The sequence below is a fragment of the Mustela putorius genome, unplaced genomic scaffold, assembly GCF_011764305.1.
Source record: "Mustela putorius furo isolate JIRA1106 unplaced genomic scaffold, ASM1176430v1.1 tig00003853_pilon_pilon_pilon, whole genome shotgun sequence".
In the NCBI taxonomy this organism is placed as follows: domain Eukaryota; kingdom Metazoa; phylum Chordata; class Mammalia; order Carnivora; family Mustelidae; genus Mustela; species Mustela putorius.
In genome coordinates, this window is record NW_025422005.1 from 16,072,244 (window position 1) to 16,094,804 (window position 22,561).

The window sequence follows — 22,561 nt, forward strand, 5'->3', positions numbered from 1 at the left end:
GGCAACAGGCGCACACTGCCTGCCTCTGGAGAGCGAGCAAAAACTCAGCACGTGGTCTGAGCTACTAAATACATGCACAGGGTTACCTCAGAGACAAAGCTGAGTCCTGCTTTTTCAAAAGAGAGATGGGAGCCACCGAAGAGTACAGGCGACAGAAGGGACAGAGCAGAGCACTTTGTGGGGCCGGGGTAGTGTACGCTGCGCTCAGGCTCTACCTGTCTGGGCCAAGGCAGATGCCCCCAGTTCCCACTGAATGTTGGTAGCACACAGTCTCTTCTGATGACACTTGACTTTGCTGCTGGAATTTTGTCACGTGTAACTGTAAAGAGTAGACCTATTTCACTAATACATTAACTAATAAATTCACTTTCTAATTTATACTCCTTTTAGGAGTGAGACTGTGTTATCGAACCTCCAAAGTCCAATTAACTGTGAGACTTAAATGGGACAGTGTTTTGTATCTGGAAGGTTGACAGTCAGACAATCAGACTTTTGGTAAATTAAGTTCAGGCCATCAAGGGAAGTCTCTTGGCAGCCAGCCAGCCTGGCTGTTGCAAGGGCACTCTTTCCAGATATACCTCTCCATCCATCTTTCAGCAGAGACCAGCAGAAGAAATAAGGCATCTCAAACGCAAGTGCTCCTGTCAGGCCAGCCAGCAGCACATCTCTGCCTGTGGAGAGGGGTTGAGGAATGCTAACACCCAGCCCAGAAATTCTGTCAAGACTAAGGTAGTCATTAAGAACAGGGAACCAGCAGATCTGCATTTAAACGGTGCTCAGACTTTTTAGCTGTATTGTCTTGGGCATAACCTGTTAGACATTACTTTCCTCATCTGTACATTAGGGGCAATAAGGGTATCTACCTCATAGGGATGTTAGGAAAATGAATGGAAAAGTATTTGGACAGTGCGTAGCACAAGGCTGGACGTTATTACCATCACAGAGCAGTTGGTGACCTTGCCAAAGGCCTTCAAGAGATTGAAGCATATGGAAAAGAGCAGAGACTGGGGATTGGGCAGAAAGGGTGTTTTAATCACCTCTTACCCTGTTGCTGAGGGAGGAATTCCTACCCTAGGGTTATGGGGGTGGCTAATGCATGACACTGGACACGGGCAGATGAGACTGGCCGCAGCTTTTATTAGTCACATAGACTCACAGCCCCAGAGGAGGACACAGCTGCTGCTCAGGGCCACACAGGCTCGCCCTCAGGAGCAGAGTGAACCATCAGGGGCTGTGGGAGGCGGGCTTTGCAGGATCTAAAAGGTAGGGTGCCTCCTGGTTTCTGCCAGGGTGTGTGATTGGCCTGCTAGAATAATCTTGGGGGCTGATAAGGAACTGAAACCCACTACTCAGGGGGTAGACAGGAGCTGGACCTTAGTCCCTTTGATAAGGAGGATTGTTTGGCTCAGGGACCTTGTCTACCAGAGCAGAATGGGTAGGAGAATTTGTAGTTAGGTCACTTGAGGCCTTCCTGATTTTACCAATTGACAGGGCAGCATGGAATATTGAGCCTTGATTTTAGACTTTGTGGCACAAGAGAGAATGCAGGTCTTGAAACTCTGTTCCATACAGCTATCGGGGAAACCCGGTAGAAGGCTGTGGAAGATCAGTAGAGTTGCCCGATTCTGGGGAAGACAAACGGCATAATGGCTGGAAAGGGAATACACAGGGGTTCATACGTAGTGTCATAAGCAGAGATCTCTTCATTGTTTGCAGTTTAGCGTACATTCATGGATTGGCTCTACCATCCTAGGCCCTTCCAAGGCCTAACCAGGTTCGGCTGACCACGTTAGATCAGGAGCAGTTTGACTTTTGGTTACTGTGGCAGCAGCCAGGGAAGCCAGACTAACCGTGGAAGGCCAGACTGCTGAAATGTATTCTGCAGGAGCTGGGGTTGGGGCCAGGCCACAGAGCTATTCGCCTTAGGCATGGTTATTGGAGTCCTCCATGTCTTGTAGGTTTTATTCCCAGAGCTGTTAGGGAGTTTGCTTTTCTGACTGGAGCCAAAGACAAGTGCAAAAGGGAAGGATTTGAAGATGACTTGAGATTTTTTTAGAGGTACTTAAGACATAATAATTTGATATGAAAAAAGTGATTGGAGAACAGGCAGGGCTGTACAGTGCTTTGTTCCTCGGAGAGGGTTCTTGGACCGATAGTATCCGTATCATCTGGGGCTTATTAGAAATGCAGAATTCAGGCCCTACCCCAGAACTTCTGGATCAGATTCTTCTTTTCTTTGATGGATCCCCAAGAAGCCCTTCTAGTGGATAGAAGGGCAAGATATTTAGGTCAGGCAGCCTGGATTAAGATCTCAGTTCCTCTTCCTATTTGCTATATGATCTTGGGCCTGAACCTTACACCTATTAGGATTTATTGTGAGTTGGGTTTACCTATCATGCTGGATTGTTAGTATTAAAGGAGGGAACGTAAGAAGTGCTTAGAAACACAGTAAGGTACTTAATTATTAGTAGCTCTTACTAGTAGTTATTTGGTAATATCTATAATTTGGCAGAATATGAAAAGAAAGAGCAGGGATATCATTCTGGCTAACTCTGTCATGAGACATGAGTTGATAATCATGAAAAATATGGTCTCCTGAGCTGATGGGGCAGTGGATGTGGTTGGCTCGCTAACCAGTTCCCTCAGGCTGAGGCTGTAAGTATACTTGTTTAGTAACCAAGTCCCGACAGCTGTGCTTCCTGATGGCCACTGAGCTCTAGGAAGGGAACATTATCTGCAAAAGTGGTAGCTAAGACTTGGCATCCAGCAAGGCCTTCGCATTATAGAGGACAGAACCATGGCGTGAGAATGGAGACCCGGGCTCACTTCTGCCCCTTGGTAACTCATGCCCCTTAATGCATTTAATATCTCTGAGCCTTAGTCTTCATCTGTAAAACGAAGATGAATGGGATGAGGTGTAAATCCCAGCACACAAGCAGGTATCATCCCTGTGTCATCCTTGCTTGGTTTCTACCATTACTGCTCACTAGACAGCATCCAGAGCCCCAGAGGAGAATTTTATCCTTGATGCCGCTTGAGAATCTTCACTCCTAGGATTTTTCGGAGCTGTTCAGGTTACTTGGATTTCCCAGTGACTAGAACATACCATAGGAAAGCACCTAGGCCATTCAGTATTGCTGTAAGTCTCAAGGACAGGAACTGTAGGAGACCAGACTCTGGAACCGAATGATGAGGATGACCGTGATATACCACTCGTTAGAAACAACAATGGCAATGCACAGGACAGGATACTGCCATGAGCCCAGGGATGCCAAATACGGAGACCTCACCCCTTACACTACATGTTGGTGCCTTTCAGGCCCTCCGTGTAAGACAGGACCAAATGACAGCTGTTTTTGAAATTGAGAAATCTGGGCCCACTAAAAGCTGCAGTCACCCTTTTCTGACCTCACCCATCCACCTTGCATTCTCAGAAATAATTGCTAGTGGTTCTCTTTTAACTTAGCTGATTCCTTAGATACCTTACATTTAAAATCATCTTTTTGTGCGTAGCAAATGCCCCATTTCTTGTCTCTGAATGTGTGATCTTTGCTCTAATTATGTGGAGCGTGCCTGTTACTTCACCTGACTCTGGTTGTTTGTGAGATACTAAATAGCCATGGGGTTAAAGCTGACTCGGATCAAAGAGCAACTCAGCCTCCCAGGACCTCAGTTTCCTCCCTTAAAAAGGGAAGAGATTGGACTAAGGTCATTTGGTCATGCGACAAGAGTACGTGATAGATAAAGTAATGAACTTCTGTTTGCTGAAAGCAATGAATAGGGCTCTCCAAGGTCTCTTCCACTCTCTGGTTCCAGCAGAGCCCAGGCATCAAGGTAGAAGTAAAGATTTTATTTAGGAGAAAGGGATTATCAACAGCAACAGAACAAAACAACACAAAAAAGAAACAAACAAAAACTTTAAGCAGATAAGGTTGCATTGAGCCAGACTGTAAGAGAGGTCTTGGACTGTGAGATAGATGGGCCCAAAGGAGAGGGCAGAATTGTTAGGGCAACCAAAATCGAAGACCCTTGATGAAGTAATAGAATGGCTTTTCTCTCGTGTATGTTGGAACACACAAATCCAGGCAGAGGTGGGCCCAGCTTCTCCATGGAACTCCGTAATACAGGATGTCTGAGGCTACAGCCTGTATAGACAACATAATAGAAGACGCCTGTTTTTCCTTTCCATTGCCAGGCACTTTCCTTATTAGTCCAGCCCTCCTGTCACTGGGAAAGCTCTGCTCTCATTGTGCTATTCCTGTTTCAGAAGCTCCTCTCTCAAAGCAGGTGGAGGTTCCTCGGCTCATTTTCTGCTCCCCACAACCTCCGTAGCCTTGTGCTCCCCCCATCCTCTTCCGCCAGTGGTTTTGGAGACCCACCCTGGCCAGCCCAGTGTCCATAATAATGATGGCAGCTAGTTACTGCATGTCCTTCCAGAGCCGGGTGCAGTGCCAGTGTCCTGGACACATACACGATTTCCAGCACACGGGCCAGATGTGCCTCTTCTGGAACGGAGTTCCTCTTCGTGGCTCTTCCTCTGCTTGGAGCTCTCCACCTTTCACCCTGGCCTGTTGGACTTGAACCTCACTTGCGTTTACCAGCTGCAGCGCTTGCCTTTTCGTTGCCACTCACTGGGATCAGTCTCTGTTGTCTCCTCTTCCTGTCCTTTTTGTCTTGTATGGATTGTGTCCTTTTAAGAGATCTGTTTTCAATCATTCTAGCATCAGATCAGCTTTATTACTGACTCCCTGTGGACAAAGATCTTGTTTTATATTTCCTTTGAATCCTTCACAGCACTTAGCAATGTGCTAAGTAAATAATAGGCAAATAACCCATAATGAGAATTGGATGATCTGTGTGTACAGTATAATAATTAGTGAATGGTAGGTCCAATTCCTGAGGTACAGAAAAGAGCCTCCTACGCTCTCCAGTAGTGTCAGCAAAGGCCTTTGAGTGCTTTGCTGAGGACATCACCAGCACTTGTGGATTTCAGAACATCTATTGAATTTAAGTAAGCGGTGCACATCAAGAGTAAGGCTTCAGTGTTGTATCCCCCCCCTTGTTCATTAAAGGGGTTCCATGTTTCCAACCAGCTATGACTTAGTTTTCACTTTTGCCTTTTCTGGTTTTTCTCTTGTTTCTTTATAACTTAAACAGTCCTTAAACTTTCAGATCCTTTTTGGAAGTAGACAGAATAAAAATGTAAATGAATAAATAAATAAATATTCTTTGTGCTCCTTTTAGAAAGCTGGCCTAGTTTCCACTTTGTGTTGAATCCCCATTTGTGTGTTGGGTCATTATGCAGCACTTGGTTCAGCCAATTAAGTTTTTTCTTTCTAAGTATCTTTAGTCTATATCAGTATAGTCTTTTCTTGAGGCTTTAGTATTGTTCCTTTGAGGAACATCCATCTTTCTGGTGTTCTTTTTTGCTTAAATGTTCTTCCCTTGGGACCTCTGACAATTTTCCCAAGCCTAGCAATTTCAGTAAGTGCTTAGTAACATAATTTAGGTTGCCTCTATACAAGCATCGACAGGACTTCACTTAGAGATTCCAACACGCAGTGTTCTAGCTCTGAAAGCTACACTTTCACAATGTTATATCCAGTGCTAAGTTCTCTCTCCTCAGTTTAACTTCCCTACAGAGGGCATTGGGGGAAGCAGGAAGGTATGTTAGAAGCTCTAACATTTCAGTTGTGAGATCGGCAAAGTGTAGTTTAGCCTCTATAGTACATTTCAGTAGCCCCCAAATCACCAGTGTATCCCTTTTGATTATATATTCGATTTATTTAATAACAGTGTTCTGTACCTGAAAGTAGTCTACAAAGATTATATAGTTTAATTGTTTATTTACAGATAGAAACTTCAGCTGTCAAGTCAGATGGCTGGTTGCAAAACTATTTAATGAGGATGATTCATAGTCTCTAGTAATAACTATCACATGTAGTAGTTTCTGTGCGCTGGGTACCGCTTTAAGTGTAAACTCGCCCACTCACTAATTCTCTTGTAAGTAACAGATAGTTGGCTTTTTTAAAAACCCAATCAGAGAACCTCTCTGCCTTTTAAAGATTGATTTATTTATTTGAGAGAGAAGGAGAGCGTGTGTGTGCATGTGTGTGCGAGCTGAACACAAAGCCTGACAGAGGGCTTAATCATAATCATGACTCTGAGATCCTGCGACCTGAGCTGAAACTAAGAGTCAGACACTTAACTGACTGTGCCACCCAGGGGTCCCATCTCTCCTTGCCTTTTAGCAAGAAAGTCCAGTCTGTTTATTATGACTGTAAATACATTTGGACTTACTTCTGCCTTCTTCAGTTGCTTTCTATTTAATGCAGTTTTCTTTTGCCTTTCTTTTTTCCTTTTCTCACTTGCTTTTGTATTAATCACATTTTCTTTCTTTTCTTTTGTACCTGTGTTTGCAATACTTACCTTGCTTCTATTCCCCTACAAGTGTGTTAACATACTTCATTTCGGCTAAGGACTAAAGTCAGTCATTGTTTTTGTCATCCTCTCAACTCTTGGGACACCCTGACTCTGGTCTCCTCTCATCTTCCATGTTGTTGATTGTTAATTTCAGAGAGGCATTGGATTTCTACAAATACAGACTTCAGAGCCTGGCTGCCAGAGTTTGGACCCCAGCTCTGCCACACATTTGTGTTACCCTAGGTAAGTTATGTTACCTTGTTGTGCGACAGTTTTTTTAATCTGTAAAATGTGGATAATAAGAGTACCTACTCCATGGAGTTGTTGAAAGGATTAAGTGAGTTAATATATGCAGAGCATTTAGAACAGTGCTTGGCACATAATAAGCTCTCAATAAGTGCTAGCTACTGTAGTTATCATTATTCTGTATTGTTTTTAACCTCTCCTTCCAGTACCCATTTTTATCTTTTTTTTTTTTTTTTAAAGATTTTATTTATTTATTTGACAGAGAGAAATCACAAGTAGATGGAGAGGCAGGCAGAGAGAGATAGGGAAGCAGGCTCCCTGCTGAGCAGAGAGCCCGATGCGGGACTCGATCCCAGGACCCCGAGATCATGACCTGAGCCGAAGGCAGCAGCTTAACCCACTGAGCCACCCAGGTGCCCCTTCCAGTACCCATTTTTAAACAGCCAGTGCATTTTGAGTATACCAACACATTTTTAAATTTCTTTTATATTGAGTTATAATTAACAACTGAGCTTACATATTATATTTGAAGAGTTTTGACAGATATCTATTCTTCAGGGGCACATGGGTGGCTCAGTGGGTTAAGTCTTTGCCTTTGGCTCAGATCATGATCTTAGTGTCCTGAGATCAAGCCCCGCATGGGTCTCTCTGCTCAGCAGGGAGTCTGCTTCTCCCTCTCTCTCTGCCTGCCTCTCTGTCTACTTGTGATCTCTATCTCTCAAATAAATAAAATCTTAAAAAAAAAAAATCTACTCTTTAAACACCACCCCCCCCATGAAAAAAATGTAGAACATGTCCATTCCCCAGGAAGTTCTTTTGTGTCTCTTTCCATTCATTTCCCTTCCCTACAGCCTCCCAACAACCTCCACACTACTATCTGATTTTTTCAGATGAGTTTTACCTATATTTTCTTTTCCTGTAAGTTGAGTCCTATGTGTATACTTTTTCTGCCTGGTTTCTTTGACTTAACATAATAGCTTTTAGGTTTTCCATGTTGTTGCATTTATTAGCAGTTTATTCCATGTTAAAAGAAACCTCCACCCAACTCTCCTGTGTAGTTGTACTGTTTTACACATCTACCAGCAGTGTATGGGAGTTCGAGTCATTCCATATCCTCACCAGCATTGATGTTATCAATCTTTCTGATTTTAACTTTTCCAGTGGATTTTTTTTTTTTTTTAGCAGTTTCTTTGCTTTCCACCTGCTATTAGAATCTTCTTATGTTCTATCTTTTTTTTCCTGGATATTGATTCTTGATTGTTATTTTCCTTAATATTCAACAGCTGTTACTGCATTTTCTTCTGGCATCTATTGTTATTAAATAGACAGTCTGTATCAGTCTAGTTGTCATCCTTTTGTAAGTAAAGTCTTTTTCTTTGGTCTCCTTACAACTTCTTTTTCTCCATGTTGTTGATATTTTGAAGTTTTCTTCTGAAGACTCGTGTTTGCCTTTAATTCTAGAACATTCTCAGTAATTATATCTTCAAATTGCTTCTCATACACGTTTTCCATTATTTCATCTGGAACACCTTCTCATTCTGTCTTCTGTGTCCTTTAACTTCCATTTCATATTTCTGTTTTTATAAACTCTGCTACTTTCTGAATAATTTCCTCAGACTTCTCTTCTTAATCACAAATTTTTTATTTAGCTGTATCTCATCTATTTAATTTATCAATGGGCTAATGTCATTGACTTAATTTTTTATAGCCAGAAGTTCTTTTTCACATCTGACTATCCTTTTACCGTATTATCTTGTTCTTTGATTCTGACTTCCTTCATTTTGCCTGTTTATTAAAATGAAATACAATTAATTTACAACATTTTATTTTTATCTTTTATTTTTTTATTTTTTTTTAAAAGATTTTATTTATTTATTTGACAGAGATCACAAGTAGGTGGAGAGGCAGGCAGAGAGAGAGGAGGAGGAAGCAGGCTCCCTGCTGAGCAGAAAGCCCGATGTGGGGCTTGATCCCAGGACCCTGAGATCATGACCTGAGCTGAAGGCAGAGGCTTTAACCCTCTGAGCCACCCAGGCACCCCAATTTACAGCATTTTAAATTATAGTCTGTTTGCTTTTATGGTTTTCAAATCTTGGGGCTGCTGTTTGTGCTCCTGCATTTAATGACTTTCCTTCTTGTGGTCCTTATCTGCTCATGTGACTTTTCAGTTGTACTTTTTGCCTTCTGGGGGTGGTGCGGGGAGCCCCCTCATCTGTGACACTAGCAGTTCTCTGACTGAGCAAGTCTTCCCTTGTCTGATTCTGTTTTTCTTTCTCACCTCCAACACCTTTTCTCATTCCCCTCCCACACTGTAGGCACCCACTCTAATATATTTGATGAAATATCTTTGGCTACACATGTAGCTTTATCAAGTATATGGTATTGTTTTGATGGTATGTTTTTAACTTGTAGAAATGTTGTTACGCTCTAGAGCTGACTATGGTTGTTACTTTTTCCCTCAGTACTGGGTATCTCTCCTTGTTTCTGTCCTGGTAGCTAGTTGTTCCTTCTTTCTAATGCACTATTTTCCATAGTATACCTCCTGAACCTTTACTTACACTCTTTTAGTGAGGGGATTTAAATTGCCTCTGATCTACCAAAAACAGTGCCCCAGTGATCTTTCTGTCCATGCTTCCTTATGGACCCATGTAAGAATTTTTCTAGGATAGGTGTGGAGGAATATGATCACTGGGTTATAAGACATATATATATACAGAAATTTTCACTAGATGTTAGCAGAATGTTTTTCAGAACAGCTGTATAATTTATATACCCACCAATGGTGCCCTAGATTCAAACTCAAGTTCTACTGTGTTACTGTGAGATCTTGGAGAAATTACTCAACCTCCTGGGCCTTAGTCTCTTCATCAGTAAAAGGGAATAATTACAACATCTGCCTCGTCAGATTGTTGAGAGGACAAAATGAATTAGTACATGTAAAGCATATTCCTGAATATAATAAACATTTCCTGAATACAATAATCATCAGATAATTGCTAGTGGCTATTAATTTTTTTTAAGATTTTATTTAATAATTTGAGAGAGAGAGAGAACATGAGCTAGGCAGAGAGAGAGAAGGAGAAGCAGATTCCCCACTGAATAGGGAGCTTGATATGGGCTTGATCATAGGACTCAGGGATCATGACCTGAGTCAAAGGCAGATGCTTAACCCACTGAGTCACCCAGGTGCCCGGATTACTGCTATTATAACAACTACTATTACTACTTGTTGATTAATTTAAAATAAGCTTTTCCATCTCTGAATTGCCTGGTTACATCATTTGCTTGTTTTCCCCCTTAGATTTTAATTTTTTTCTCTAGATTTGCAGAAATTTCTTAAATCTTCTAGGTATTAATTCCGCATTATCTTTAAACTTTACATAATTATCTCCTGAAAATTACATATTATCTCCTGAATTACCCTTTGTCCATTGTCTGTTACTCATGTCTTTGATAGAAACCTTTATTATCATTGCAGTCAGATTCCTCATTCCCGCCCCCCCCCCTTTTTTTGGGCATTTGGGGCATTAAGAAATTTCCCTTCCCTGCTTCAAAGACACCTTCTGACATTTTCTACTGTTAGCCAGTATAGGTTTACTTTTCATGTTTGTGTCTTCCTCATATGGTTTGTAATAGTGAGCTTTGTTCTGTGTTTTTCTTCTTCATTATGTGAGTCCCTGTGCCTTGGGTTGTGGAAGTACTCTGGTTTTTTTCTGCTGCGTGTCATAGACCAGTTTTTATATTAATTTCTCAGCTTAGCATTCCTGTATGATACGAATTTGCATACCTACACGTGCCTCTCTATATCATAGGCCTGCATTTTAGATTTCCTGTGGGTGCTTTCCTGAGCCAGTGAGCAGGGTTTTTTAGACTGCATATCAAGGAAGGATAGGTATTTGAGGCTCTGGGCTTTGTGCAAGGGTCTCAGTTTCAACTTGCCCACCTTCTACCTGCCTGAAGCTGTATTTCTAGTATCCATGTGAGGATTAATGCTTTCTCCTCCAAACCTAGGGACTATATTGGAGTTTGAAACCCCTGTGGGCCACCATGGTCTCAATACCCACTTAATGTTCCAGTTTTGATTTTGATGTCTCTTTCATTTTAGGTGCCTGAGGATTTCCTTTTTTTTTTTTTTTTTTTTAAAAAAAAGCTTGACTATATATTTTAAAAGCATTTTAAAAATGTTTTATCCAGCATTTCTGTATGAAGTGGGAGAAAAGGTCCATTTACATCAGCTTGACATGCCATTTTGCCAAAAGTTTGCTTTTCAATTAGTATTCCTATTAATCTTAGTAAAATTTCAACTTTCAACATTGCCAACTTACATTCATAAGTAGCCCTTGATTATCCTTGAACATCTTCTGCCTTACCTGTATCTCTCTTCTCCCGTTATTGCAAGTTTATAACCATGTTTTTAATATCTATGTTTTGGTAAGCCACATAATTTAGTTCAGCTTTTTTGAACCTTGCTCAGTTGCTTATTCTGCTATAGTTATTGCATTATTTTCCCATCTAATTTATTTTTCTTAAAGATTGTATTTATTTATTTCAGAGAGAGAGAGAGAGCCCACAAGCATGAGGCAGGGAAGGGGCCAAGGGAGTAGCAGACTCCCTGCTGAGCAGGGGCCTCAGCTCAATATCTGGCTTGATGTGGGGCTCCATCCCAGGACCTGGGATCATGACCTGAGCCGAAGGCAGCCTCTTATCTGAGCCACCCAGGTGTCCCCCGCTCCATATAATTTATTTATTAATAAAAATATGAAATAGTTCTGGCCACAAGTTTCTGTAGTTAATGCTCAAAATACCTCTGGATCATTGCCAGATCTTTTTTTTTTTATCTGATGAAAGACATAGATAACTTCCCCCAGAAAAATGACCAAAAAACATCTTAAGCTCGTCCTGAGAATAAAATCCCAATCATTTGTTTCATTTCGTATTATAAAAATATTTAAAAAGATCTAATGTATTGTGCAGAGAAGTGTTTTGCTTTATTGAATTCATAAGGCCTATGGCTTCTCTTTGGGGAAAAAAAAAATCACATTCTGCTGATACAATTCATTCTTTAGAAAAACCTCAGTGCCTGTTGAGAAGTTTATAGTTTGTGTTATTTGCACATTGAATTCTTGTTCTTTTGGGTTTTTTTCCTAGTTATTAAAATAAGTTAATTTATAAATTTTAAGAATTATCTTTTTTTAAAAAAAGATAGTCCTTACTTTTGCCTGTTTTAAATCTTACAGAATTTGTTTTGTTTTGTTTTGTTTTCCACCAGTACCAGGAGATAGGCATTCCGGTCCTGCCCCTGCCCCTTATACTAGTAGAGCCAGTCGGCTAGCTCCTGGGCTGCAGTTTATTTGTTTTTAAAAAGTACGCATTGTTATAATGCAGGTATTAAGACAAATTATACTCAGACAGTAGGGCTAGATGTTCTTAAAGATACTCTGAGTAAACTAAAAATATTACATGAATTCATGAATGTTCCATAATAATAAATATCATGGTACAGATAGGGCTTTGGGTGATTAGAACTGAAAATTTTACATTCATTTTATGAAGTTTTATAAATAACCTTTTTAGAGCAGTTTTAGGTTTACAAAAAATTGTGAGTACAGAGTACAGTAGAGGGTTTTCCACACCCACCCCACTGTCCCACACTGATACGTTTGTTACACTCAGTGAACCTATGTTGACATACCATTATCACTCGAAGTCCATTGTTTTCATTAAGGTCACTTTTGGTATTGTACATTCTGTGGATTTTGACTGACGTATAACATGTGAATCTACCATTGTGGTGTCATAAAGAATAATTTCACTGCCCTAAAAATCCTCTGTTCCTCACCTGTTTATCCCTGCCTTCCTTTAGCCACTGACAACCACTGATCTTTTGACTGTCCATAGTTTTGCCTTTTCTAGAATGTCATATAGTTGGATTCATTTTATAGCCTTTTCAGATTAGCTTCTTTCACTGAACAATATGCATTTATGTTTCCTCCATGTCATTCTATGGCTTGTTAGCTCATTTCTTTCTAATGTAGAATAATATTCTATTATCTGAATGAACCACAGTTTATTTATCCATTTACCTACTGAAAGACATTTTGATTGCTTCCAAGTTTTGGCAGTTATTAGTAGAGCAGCTCTAAATATCTGCATGTTTTTATGTAGACAGTTCATTTAGGCAAATATCAAGAGCACAATTGTTGGAGCATATGGTAAGGATATGTTTAGTTTTATAAGAAACTGCTAATCTGTCTTCCAAAGCAGCTGTACCGTTTTGCATTCTCATTAGCAATATATAGGAGATCCTGTTACTATAAATCCTCACCGCATTTGGTATTGTCAGTGTTGTGGATTTTGGCCATTGTAATATGATGCTTTAATTTGCAATTCTCTTATGACATGTGTTGCACATTTTTTATACTTGCTTTTTATACTTGCTTTCTGTATCTCTTCTTTGGTGAGATGTCGGGTAAGGTTTGGCACATTTTTTAATCAGATTGTTTGTTTTCTTATTGTTGAGTTTTCAAAATTCTCTGTATATTTTGGATAGTAGTCTTTTAATAGCTGTGTCTTTTGCAAATATTATATCCCAGTCTGTGGCTTGTTTTCTCATTTTGTTGACATGACCTTTCACAGAACAAAAGTTTTTTTTTTTAATTTTAATGGAATCTAACTTAGCGGTTATTTCATTTAAGGATCATGCCTTTGGTGTTATACTGAAAAAAAGTCATCACTGTACTCAAGTTCATTTGGGTTTTCTCCTATGTTATTTTCTAGTTTTATAATCTAACGTTTCACATTTAGGTCTGTGACCCATTTTGAGTGAAATTTGTGAAAGTTTTAAGGTCTTTGTCTAGATTCATACTTTTACATGTGGATGTCCAGTTGTTCCAGCGCCATTTCTTGAAGTACTATCTTTGCTGCTTTGTATTGTCTTTGCTTCTTTGTCAAAGATTAGTTGACTGTTTTTTGGAGCTAATTTTTATCTATTTTATCACCAATACCACATAGTCTTGATTACTCTAGCTTTGTAGTAAATCTTGAAGTTGAATTGTGTTAGTCCTCCAGCTTGTTACTCTCCTTCCATACTGAGTTGGCTAACCGCCTCTCCATAAACACTTTAGAAAGAGTTTCTCTGTATCCACACAATAACTTGCTGGGATTTTGATTAGGATTGTGTCGAAGCTATAGATCAAGTTGGGAAAAGTTGAAATTTTGACAGTACTGAGTCTTCCTATCTATGAATAGGATAGGAACGTCTCACCATTTACTTGTTTTTTCTTTGATATTGCTCATCAGAGTTTGGTAGTTTTCCTCATATAACTCTTGTACATATTTTGTTAAACTTATCCATACATATTTTTTATATTTCAATTTTAGGTGCTAATTTTTAAAAGATTATTAGAGAGCAAGAGAGAGAGCATGCAAGTGTGAGGTGCGATGGGGAGGAGGAGAGGGAGAGGGAGAGAAAAATCTTAAGCAGATTTCACGCTCAGCACACAGCCCAGTGTGGGGCTCAGTCTCATGACCCTGAGATCATGACCTGAGCCGAAACCAAGAGTTGGATTTTAATGATACCAGACTCCCCTTAAATGGTAATGTTTTAATTTCAAGTTCTAGTTCGTTGCTGTTATGTAGGAAAGTGATTAATGTTTGTATATTTATCTCGTATCCTGCATTCTTGCTGTAATTGCATATTAGGGTTGGGTTTTTTTTTTGCATATTAGGGGTTTTTTGTTGTTGATTCTTTTGTATTTTGGGGGTTTTCTACATAGACAAGCATATCATCTGTGAACAAGACTGTCTTATTCTTTTCTTCCCAACCTATATACCTTTTATTTCCTTTTCTTGTTTCATTAATTAGCTAGAACTTCCAGTATAATATTGCAAAGCTGTGGTAAGAAGGAACATCCTTACATTATTCCTGATTTTAGCAAGAAAGCTTCAAACTTTTCTCTACTAACTGTAACATTAACTGTTAGTTTTTTGTAGCTGTTCTTTATCAAATTGAAGAAGTTTCTCTCTATTCCTAGTTTGCTGAGAGTTTTTTTTTTTTAATCATAAATGCCTTTTCGATTTTTTCTAGTGTTTTTTTTTTTTATCTGTTAATAAGATAATGTGATTTTTCTTTAGCCTGTTGATGTAATGGATTACATTTATTGATTTTCAAATGTTGAGCCAGCCTTGGATACCTGGGGTAGATTCCACTTGGTCATGGTATATCATTCTTTGTATACATAGTTGGATTTGATTTGCTAATATTTTGTTGAAGATCTCTTTATCTTGGTTGATGAGAGATGTTGGTCTGTAGTTTTTTTGGTTTTTTCTTCTTATGTCTGTTTGGTTTTGGTGGTGGTATAATTTGGTTTCATAGAATGAGTTAGAAGTATCCTCTTTGCTTCTGTCTAATGAAAGAGAGTGTAGATACTTGGTGTAATTTCTTCCTTAAATGTTTGGAAGAATTCACCAGAGAACCCATCCAGCCCTGGTGCTTCCACTATTGGAAAGTTATTAATTGTTCAAATTTCTTTGATAGATTTAGGTCTTTTCAGATTGGTCTGAAATAATAAATTTTTAAAAATTTATTTGACAGGCAGGAGTCACAAGTAGGCAGAGAGGCGGTGGCATGGGGAGCAGGCTCCCCACTGAGCAGAGAGCCAGATGGAGGGCTTGATCTCAGGACCTTGGGATCGTGACCTGAGCCAAAGGCAGAGGCTTTAACCCGCTGAGCCACCCACGTGCCCCCATCCCACAAATTTTGATAAGTTGTATTTACATTTTTATTTAGTTTAGAACATATATATTTTTAAATTTCTACACCCAACATGGGGCTCAAACTCATAACCCTGAAATCAAGAGTCTCATACTCCACTGACTGAACCAGCCAGGCATTCCCTAGTTTTTGAATATTTTTAAATTCCTCTTGAGATTTCTTCCTTGACCTATGTATTATTTAGAAAAATGTGTGATTAACCTCCACATATTTTCCAGCTATCTTCTTGTCATTTTTTTTTTAAGATTTTATTTACTTAGAAAGAGAGAGAGAGCACAAGCAGGGATAGGGGCAGAGGGAGAGGGATAAGCAGATTCCTTGCTGAGTGCGGAGCTTGACACGGAGCTCAGTGCCAGGACCCTGAGGTTATGACTTGAGCCGAAGTCAGATGCTTAACCGACTCAGCCATCCAGGCACCCTGTCATTGATTTTGAGTTTAAGTCCATTCTTGTCTGAGAGCAAATATTGTATGATTTCTGGTGTTTTTTTTTTTTTTAATTTGTTAAGGGTATTTTTGGTTAATTTTGCAAGGTACAGAATTCTAGGTTGGCTGGGCTTTTTTTTTTTTTTCCTTCTCAACACTTAGTTATTTTATTCTATCCTCTTCCTACTTGCATGGTTTCTGATGTGATTTTTTTACTTTGCTCCTCTATAGGTAAAGTGTTTTTTTTTTTTTCCTCTGACTTATGAGATTTTTTTTAAACGTTCGTTTTTTGTAGTTTGAATATGCTATGCCTAAGTGTAATGCTTTGGAATTTGTTGTGCTTGGTGTTCTCTGAGCATCCAAGACCTGCGGTTTGGTGACTGAAATTAATGTGGGGAAATGCCCGTCATTATTACTTCAAACACTGCTTCTGTTCCTTTCTCTTCCGTCTCCCATCAGATATCCCATTTGCATTTTACCTTTTGTAGTTGTCCCACAGATCTCAGATATTCTCTTCTGATTATATCCCCAAACTCAGAGATTCTTTCCTCAGCTTTTCCCAGTCTACTAATGAGCACATCAAAGTCATTCATAATTTCTGTTAGGTTTTGACTTAGAGCATTTTTTGCACTTTTTAAATTTCCATCTCTCTTCCATTGTTCATCTGTTCTTGCATGTTGTCTACCTTTTCCATTAATGTCCTTAGCATATTAATCACAGTTTGTAAAAATTCCTGATCTGATAACTCCTGATGTATCTGACTATGGTTCTGATACTCATTCAGTGTCTTTAGACCGTGTTTTTTGCCTTTTAGTATATCTCATATTTTTTCTTTTTCTTTTTTTTTTTTTAAAGATTTTATTTATTTATTTGACAGAGAGAAATCACAAGTAGACGGAGAGGCAGGCAGAGAGAGAGAGGGAAACAGGCTCCCTGCTGAGCAGAGAGCCCGATGCAGGACTTGATCCCAGGACCCTGAGATCATGACCTGAGCCGAAGGCAGCAGCTTAACCCACTGAGCCACCCAGGCGCCCTCATATTTTTTTTTCAAAGATAGACATTACGTATTAGATAAAAGGAATTGTGGTAATTAAGTGTATAGTGATGGGAAAGTAAGGTGTGGGGAGAAAGTGTTTTATAGAACAATGATTAGGTCTCAGTCTCTTGGTGAGCCTGTACCACAGGAGTATGAACTTCACCAATGTTTTTCTGTTCATCCCCTCTCACCCCCACCACTTAAGTGGTGCAGGATGGCTAGAAGTGGGCTGAAGGGTATTTCCCTTCCTCTAGTTAGGTTGGAATCTGGTAAAATAGTTTCTCCTGAAGCTAGGCCTTGTTAAGAACAGAGTACTCTGGCATATTTCAAAATGATTGGTTCTCCCCTCCCCCTTCCAGAAGCAGGATGGAATTTTTCTCCTATATTTACCCCTTAGAGCACCTAGAGGCGCTAGAGGATGGAATTTTTCTCCTATATTCACCCCTTAGAGCGCCTAGAGGTAAAACTTACAAAATTATGACTTGGTCCCTCTGGAATTTTTAACTTAAACTCTTGCACCCTGAGCCTCCAGCGTTTTGCCAATTTCAGTTTAGTTTTCCTTCTCTGGTACCAGTTCCCATGCATGTATCTGCTAGTGGGTTTCTGCTCTGAGAAGTTAGGATTCTTTGTATCTACCTTTTTCTCCAGTTTGGGGGACAGCAGTTTTGCCCTGCAACCTCAGTTCTCTGACAGATCCAAGAAGAGTAGTTGATCTTTCCATTGTTTAGCTTTTTACTGTTGTCTGGATGGAATGGTGACTTCCTGAGCTGCTTATGTGCCAGACCAGAAACCAGAACTTGGAAATATTTTTATTTTTTTTAAAGATTTATCTTTTTAAAGATTTTGTTTGTCTATGGGAGAGAGAAGGAGAGAATGTGAGCATGAGCAGGGGAAGGAGCCGAGTGGGAGAGACAGGCAGATTCATTGCTGAACACGGAGCCAGACACGGGGCTCCATTCTAACGCCCTGAGATCATGACCCAAGCCAAAATCAAGAAGTGGACGCTCAACCGACCGAGCTGCCCAGGCACCCCTATTTTTATTTTTATCTGGCAGCTTCAAATATGGGAAAATGAATAAATAGTGGTGGAAGGAAAAGGGGATCGTCTGCAGTCTTGCTAACAGAGGCAGCCGGTGTTATTTTGACATTTGGCTTTTTTGTCAGTGTATTTTCTTTTCTTTACACAAGTAAGATGATAGAATTTGGCTATCATCATAAGATCCTCAAATCCAAAACTGAACAACTGTCTTCTTCCCAAGACAGTTCTCTTGTGTTATCTGGATCATCTCAGCAGCCACTCCCACTCACCAGAACAGCGCCCAGGAACTGTCTTTCTCTTCCTTCACATCCACTCAGAGTTTAAATCATGACAGTTACATTTTCTAAATATTTTTGGATGCCTCTTTCTCTTTCTTCTCTTGCCATTTCTGTGGGTCAGAGTCCTCATTGATTTATCTCTGAATTCCTGCAATAACAGAGCCTGTCTCCAGCATTATCCCCCTCAATTCTGTGCCGATGTCACTTAGATGATCCATTTAAGATGCATCTCTGGCCATGTGACTTTCCTGCTTAAAGCCTTTAAAACCCTTCAGTGGCTCCTCGTTGCCTTTCAGATAAATCCAAGCTCCTAAGCGTGGCCCATGTATCTCTCTGTGGCCACAACCTCTGCCTGCCAGATTTAGCTCCTGATACTGCCTGTCCCCTGCTTATGTTCGAGGATCACTGAATTCCTTGCAGTCCCACCGGCACCCCTTCCTCCCCACCACTGGGGATAGTTGTCTGTCTGCCGTGCAGGCTCCCACTCCAAGCGCCTGTTGTCTCACTCCCCTCACCTCTTCGGGGCCTCCACATTTATTCAGGCAGCTCAGCTCCTCCTCCAGACCTTACTCTAACTGCTCCACACCCCTTTTCCCTAAGCTGGGTTTCTGGGCGCAGATCTCTGCCATTGCATCTCCTCCCATTCATTTATTCATTCCACCAACTAATCAGCAACACTTGTGTGAGGGCAGATGATTTTTAAATGGTCCTTCCCTAATGGAGCTTACATTCCATGGAAGGGAGATACATGATAATAAGTAAAAATAGATGTCAGAAGGTGATAATGCTGTGCAGATAAATAGAGTAAGAGGGATGGAATGTTCTGAGGTTGGAGAAGAGACTGCTATTTAAAGGACATGGTCAGGGAAGCCCTCAGTAATGCTGTGGCCTTAGAGCAGAGACCTGCTGGAAGGGGGAGTGAGCCATGCACACGTGTGGAGACGCCATAGTAAGCATGTACAGACTGTTACGTGATCGGTAAGGAAGGCAGTGTGTGTAGGGCAGAGTGGGTGAGGGGAGAAGGCGGCCTAAAGACTTAGTGCCAGCCAGGTCGTGAGGGGCGCATAGACCATTAGAAGAACTTTGGCTTTTGCATTTACTCTGAGACCAGAAGCCAAGAAGGCATCTGTGCAAAGAAGGGACAGGCGCTGGCTATGTGCTAAAAAGATCCCTCTGACTACCGGGCTAAGGTAGGGTAGCATAGGGGTGGTGCTTGAACGGGACAGGGGTGTGGAGACCAGTTAGAGGAGCTTGCTGTAGTAGGCCACATACATGGTGACGGAGACTTAGACTGACCAGAGCAGAGCCAGTGGAGGCAGCAGGAAGTGATTGGGCTTTTGAATATATTTTGAAGGTAGAGCCCCCAGGATTTATAAAGGATTGGATAAGGAGTATAAGACAAAAAAACGGGACTCAAGGATGACTTCCAGGTTTTGGTCTGAACAAAATTGCTGAGGAGTAGGAAGATGGAAGGAGAGTTTGGGATATAGGTTGAAGCCACCCATCAGTCTTCCGATCAGAGATGCTAAGCAGGGAGCTGGAGGTGTGCCTCTGGACTGCAGAGGAGAGGTCCAAGCTCAAGGTGTCAGCCTGCAAACTGTCAGCATTTGTTGATATTTCAAGGGTGTGGAATCAGATGAGACGGAAGACGAAAGGGGAGATGACTGAGTCCTGGAGCATTCCAAACTGTGGAGGCCACCGTGATGCAGGGGGCCCAGCCAAGGATGCTGGGAAGGCATGGCTAGGGGGGTCACGGGAGAGCCAGAGAGAGCAGGAGCTAGGAAACATGCTTTTGAAGCAGGAGGGAGTGAGACTGGTGTGCAGGGTTGCAGATAGGTCACGTGGAGATGAGGACATTGTGCTGTAGATCTTTTATATTGTTGCCTCCTTCCATTGGCTGAGAATTCACTGGAAGCAGGAACACCTCCAGCAGTGTATTACCTACCGCTTAGAGGTGGGAGATACACACAAGTCATTTAACTCATTGAACGGCTGCTTTGCCTCAGGCCGGTTGTCTCCGTATCTCTAAGCTCCATTTCGCATCTGTGAAATGTGGGAGGGATGGTATCTCTCCACTGAGTCACCGTGAGGCTCCAGTGGGAATGTGAAGCACGAAGCATGAGCCCCTTGATGGCATTAAGCCCGTGACCGCTGTCATCAGTGTCACTGACATAGTGTGCCTAGCGTGGCGCCCCTCCTGGGGAGCAGCAGGGGGCGAATGCGTGAGTAAGTTGCCTGTTTGTGCAACTGTTTCATTCAGGGTCTCTCCCTGTATGCTTGTGACGTACTAACATGGCACTTCGGGGGTTTCTCTAGGAGACCGCACTGATCCTCAACGGAGTGGGTCTGGAAGAAGTCCTGGGGCAGAGCGCAGGCCATGGAGCTCCCCAACTACAGCCGACAGCTGCTGCAGCAGCTCTACACTCTGTGCAAGGAGCAGCAGTTCTGTGACTGCACCATTTCCATCGGCACCATTTACTTCCGGGCCCACAAGCTGGTCCTGGCTGCCGCCAGCCTCCTGTTCAAAACGCTGCTGGACAACACAGACACCATCTCCATCGATGCGTCTGTTGTGAGCCCCGAGGAGTTTGCCCTCTTGTTAGAAATGATGTACACTGGCAGACTACCTGTGGGCAAGCACAACTTCTCCAAAATCATCTCTCTGGCCGACAGCCTGCAGATGTTCGATGTGGCCGTTAGCTGTAAAAATCTTCTGACCAGCCTTGTGAACTGCTCTGTTCAGGGTCAGGTGGTGAGGGACGGCTCCGTACCATCCTCAGAGGCATTCAGGAAGGAACCAGAGAAGCCTGACATAGAAGTCCTTGCCTCTGAGGGCACTGCAGACCCTCGCCCTTCCCTGGAGGCTTCTGCCCCTCTAGGGAGCCGTGTGAAAGCCGAGGCCGAGGACGCAGTTGATATGGTTGCGGGAGAGATGAGTGCGGGGCCTTCCACTGCCCAAGGGATGCAGGGGAACACAGACACCCCGGGGCAGACTCCTCGTCTCTCTGAAGTTTGTTCCCCCTCCCCTGCTGTACAAGCCTTTAGAGAGGCAAAGGAGGCCAGCACGGAGCCAGGTAACCTTCATTTAATAGTTCTGTTGTAATCTGTCCTCCCATTGTCGGTTACTACATCCAGTGTTCTTTATGAATTTTTTTGTTTCAGTGATAGATTTACCAAAAACCACTGCTAGATAGGAAACCAGAATCCCACACAGAATCTGAAACAAAACTGCTACTGGGGGATGGTTCTTTTTTTTTTTTTTTAATGATTTTATTTTTTTAAAGTCATCTCTATACCCAACATGAAGCTTGAACCCATAACCCTGAGATCAAGCGTTGTACTCTCCCCCAGCTGAGCCTGCCAAGCACCCCACGGGGGCATTCTTCTTCTTTTAAAATGTCTGTGTTTTCGAGTGATGGAAGTTAGAGGATAAGCTGCAGAGCAGAAGGCAATACTGAAATAATGATGTGCCAGGGGTCTTTTTGTTTTGAGAGAGAGAGAAAGAAAAAGAGGAAGTGGGGAGGGACAGAGGGAGAGAGAGAATCCCAAGAAGTCTCCATACCCAGTGCGGAGCCCAACTCAGATCACAACCTGCACGAAGATCACGTCAGACGCTTAACCAAAGGAGTCACTTGAGCGCCCCTGATGGACCAGTTTTGATGCTGACCCATTATTCTAACCAGGAAGAGGATGGCCCAGAGAAGGCAGCTGGTTAGGGCCATTGTTTTCTGTTATCCACAACTGTTATATCTGTGTCAGTTATAAATGCCACATATAACCCAAAGGTTGTCAGCTTAAACTTTAAAAAAAAATCATCTCAAGTAATGATTCACTGACTTGTGTGTGTGTGTGTTTTGTTTTGTACTCAGAGTATGAGAGGAAACAGCATCAGCTGAAATTTCTTCTAGAGAATGAAAGTGTCTTCTCTGATGCACTCTTGGTTACCCAGGATGTTTTAAAAAGACTAGAAGAATGTTCAGAAATTAAAGGTGCACAAGAGGAGGTAAGTACCATGAGTTTTATTTGTTTGCTGATGTAGTGTTCTCTGGATACCAGATCAGTTTCCCATATGGGGCAGAACTATGAAAACACAAAACACTTCCGGGTCTCAGTTTTTTCAAACTTAAATTTTTAAAAAAAGAATTACTTGTCAGAGAGAGAGAGAAAGAGAGCAAGGGGAGTGTCAGGCAGAGGGAGAAGCAGGCTCCCCTCTGAGCAAGGAGCCTGATAGGGGACTCGATCCCAGGACCTTGGGATCATGACCTGAGCTGAAGGCAGATGCTTGACCAACTGAGCCACCCAGGTATCCCTCAAACTTTAATTTTTTTTTTTTAAATATTTG

At 41.6% G+C, this 22,561-nt stretch overlaps 1 protein-coding gene across 5 annotated transcripts in view; it reads left to right on the forward strand.

The window, feature by feature from the left end:
* The window catches only part of ZBTB40 (zinc finger and BTB domain containing 40), a 73,970-nt gene that overhangs the window by 16,066 nt on the left and 35,343 nt on the right, over positions 1-22,561 (forward strand). For 4 of the 5 annotated variants that reach the window (XM_004741236.3, XM_004741231.3, XM_004741235.3 and 1 more), the window contains exons 2-4: positions 6,578-6,666; positions 20,536-21,293; positions 22,089-22,222. In XM_004741236.3, coding sequence (XP_004741293.1) covers positions 20,597-21,293; positions 22,089-22,222 — 831 coding nt within the window. In that variant the 5' untranslated portion in view covers positions 6,578-6,666; positions 20,536-20,596. The remainder of the gene's footprint in view (positions 1-6,577; positions 6,667-20,535; positions 21,294-22,088; positions 22,223-22,561) is intronic. The other variant, XM_004741233.3, reaches the window with a different exon arrangement.